Genomic DNA, 2,828 nt, shown 5'->3' on the forward strand with positions numbered 1-2,828 from the left:
GTCTGTCAAAATGTTAATTGAAGCAATTTGACAAGGCGTTATGATGTTTTTTGTTTTATATTTTGGGAAAATCTTTACATTACCACTGGTTTAGAATTTTGGCAAGATAGAGATGATATAGAGTATGTGTACAGGGTTCGCATCTCTCCTCTTTCTCTTAACTTCTTTTTTCTCTCCTCGGATCCCTGCTCATGTGGAGGGATCCTATTCCTTTTTGCCCCAATAGATTAGTGCATGTATCATTACCCTTTCTGATTAATGTGGTAGCAATTATTTTTATGGCCAAAAGCCTTTTGAAGAATTTGTGAATATAAGATTTATGGTGTATACGCTAGTCAGTGTTTAAGAACAATCATCAGTTGTCACTGCGCCCATGGAATTGTCGTCGCATGTAACTATTTTCAATTTGTGTATTTCAACCAAACCTTGACAGATCATCCTTTACCTGCTGTGTATATTGAAACAACAAGCCCTTGAAGCTTCAACATTCCTCTGTTTAAAAAAGGCTATTCCGTTCTAGGTGCTTCACATGCTAGTGATTGATTGACTGACACTTCTACATTGCTTGGAGGTTTTGGTATTGCGCCTGCTGATAATGGTGAGAACCTGTAACTTGTATGTGCCTTTTTGTAAGCATTGTTTTCCTAGTTGAAGAGCATTTTACTTTCATTTGGGTATGTTTTGATGCAATGTTTAAATGTTAATCGCTGCAATGCATCAGTGCATTTGTACGGGGATGTTTATTATGGCTTGTAAGATTTTCCCTTGTTGCAGGATCCTTTGATGTGTAAATTTACTTCGGTTGAATGTAATTAATGAACACTAACACCATTTATGGAATCTGTAGTTTGTAGTTTGTCTGTTTAGGTGAGGGTTGACACTTAGTCCTGTAGTTCATGGCTCTCAATCCAAATAGAGGAAGAAAAGAAATGTTTATAATACCATTCTGGCAGAAAACTTCTAAAAGAAAAAGAAAAAAAACAGGGAGAGGGAGAGAGAGCAACCAGAGATTAAGGTACTTATTTTTAAGAATGAGATATGGAAGGTGTGCAACATGACAACATCTGCATCAACTACAGGATAAAGGTACTTATTACTAGTTTCTTATTTTTCATTTCATGCTGTCTCCGTTTCAATGGTATATAATTATAAATTTAGCAAACGATATTAAGTATTTTTTCTTCATATTACTTATAGATATTATTCTTTTAGAAACACAATGACTGCCCATTTTTAAGGCTAAATAGATACTTTTTAATAAAAAAAATAATAAAAAAATCTTATTCAGTCCCATATTAAGAAATGATAAAAAAGATGATTAAAATTATGACTATTGCTTCTCATGTGAAATTATAAGCAAAAAATGCTTTTATCTTTATTTAAAATATAATTATATAAAAGGTTATAAAAACGACTGTATATCTATTTTTTCAAAAGGAATGGAGTTGATGAGCCATTCCAATCAATCTAACGAGTGAATGGATGAGTCATCCTCATATTTTGTTATCTATTTACCTATAAAAAATTGTTATCTAATGTCTTTTAAGTGATTTATAAATTAATACATTTAAAATAAAAATTATTTAAAAACGATAAACCAATGTGTGATTGGACAAAAAGAAGACAAAAATATTTCCACAACCTTTTTATAATCTCTGTTTTAAAAGTTTAGTATTTTGGAAAATAGAATTTATAAAAGTATTATTATTACTGAACAAGTGAATAATTTCTTTACAGTATGGAAATGGCCCCATCATCCAATGCCATGTAAGTTGTAACCCAAGTCTTGTCTTTGGTCCGCACCAACTACCAACCGCCGCCCACCACCATTCCAGAACCTAACATAGCATAGCATTTAGTCCCCCTCTCTCTCTCTCTCTCTCTCAACCCTAACTTCTCCACCGAAGGTCCTCTCCAAACTCTTCGACAAAAGAAGAAAAAGGATTTTAATACATCCATGGCCGGCCCCGGCCCCAGCCCTCTCCGAACACCGCTTCTAAGAAGCCCCAGCCCTCCCGTGGACCCACGAGGAGACCCTCCACCTCATCCGGCCTACCAGGAGAAATGGTACTCCCTCAAGCGCGGCCAGCTCAAGTCCTCACAGTGGGAGGAGGTCGCCGTCACCGTCGCCGCCCGCTGTGGCTACGACCACACCGAACCCTCTTCCAAGTCTGCCCTCCAGTGCCGCCACAAGATGGAGAAGCTCCGCCAGCGCTTACGCTCCGAGAAACAGCGCCTACCTACTCCCTCTTCTTCCTCCTCCTGGCCCTACTTCCACCTCATGGACTCCCTCGACCGCGGGCCTCTCCCTCCCATCTCCGCCCTCCCCATCTCTCTTGTACCACCACCACATGATGAGTCTGATTACGACGACGACAATGACGTCAAAGAAGAAGGGGGTTTTGACGAGGAGGATTACGATTGTCATGGCAGGTCTCGGAGTATCGACTACATACTCCGTCGACCGACAATTGTGAATAGATTTGCTGCCATTGGAGGCGACGGCGATGCCTCCGGGAAAAGGAGTGGTGCTTCCGGAATTTTTGGGGACCCGGTGCGAAGAGGCGGAGGGAGGAGTTGGTGGGCAATGATGATGATCCGGAGGAGGAGGAGGAGGAGGAGGAGGAGGAGGGGAGAGGGCTGGTATCGGAGTTGGCGGCTGAGATAAGGGCGTTTGCGGAGAGGTTTATTGGGATGGAGAATATGAAGATGAAGATGATGAAGGACGCGGAAAGGTTTAGGATGGAGATGGAGAACAAGCGGATGGAGTTGATTCTCGAGTCTCAGCAGAGGATCGTTGATTCCATTGAGAGGACCTTTGGCTCGCC

At 40.8% G+C, this 2,828-nt stretch overlaps 1 protein-coding gene across 1 annotated transcript; it reads left to right on the forward strand.

Moving 5' to 3' along the window:
- The first annotated feature begins 1,910 nt into the window (after positions 1 to 1,910).
- On the forward strand, positions 1,911 to 2,813 carry LOC121245538. The gene has a single exon (XM_041143574.1). It carries the CDS (start codon positions 1,958 to 1,960, stop codon positions 2,666 to 2,668), a length of 711 nt encoding a protein of 236 aa, XP_040999508.1. The 5' UTR covers positions 1,911 to 1,957; the 3' UTR covers positions 2,669 to 2,813.
- Positions 2,814 to 2,828: the final 15 nt, after the last annotated feature.

This window comes from Juglans microcarpa x Juglans regia, unplaced genomic scaffold (genome assembly GCF_004785595.1).
Source record: "Juglans microcarpa x Juglans regia isolate MS1-56 unplaced genomic scaffold, Jm3101_v1.0 JmScfU0054, whole genome shotgun sequence".
In the NCBI taxonomy this organism is placed as follows: domain Eukaryota; kingdom Viridiplantae; phylum Streptophyta; class Magnoliopsida; order Fagales; family Juglandaceae; genus Juglans; species Juglans microcarpa x Juglans regia.

What these genes read in the sequence shown, in the direction of transcription:
- LOC121245538 (XM_041143574.1), top strand. Translation starts at nt 1,958, where the DNA reads ATGGCCGGCCCCGGCCCCAGCCCTCTCCGAACACCGCTTCTAAGAAGC.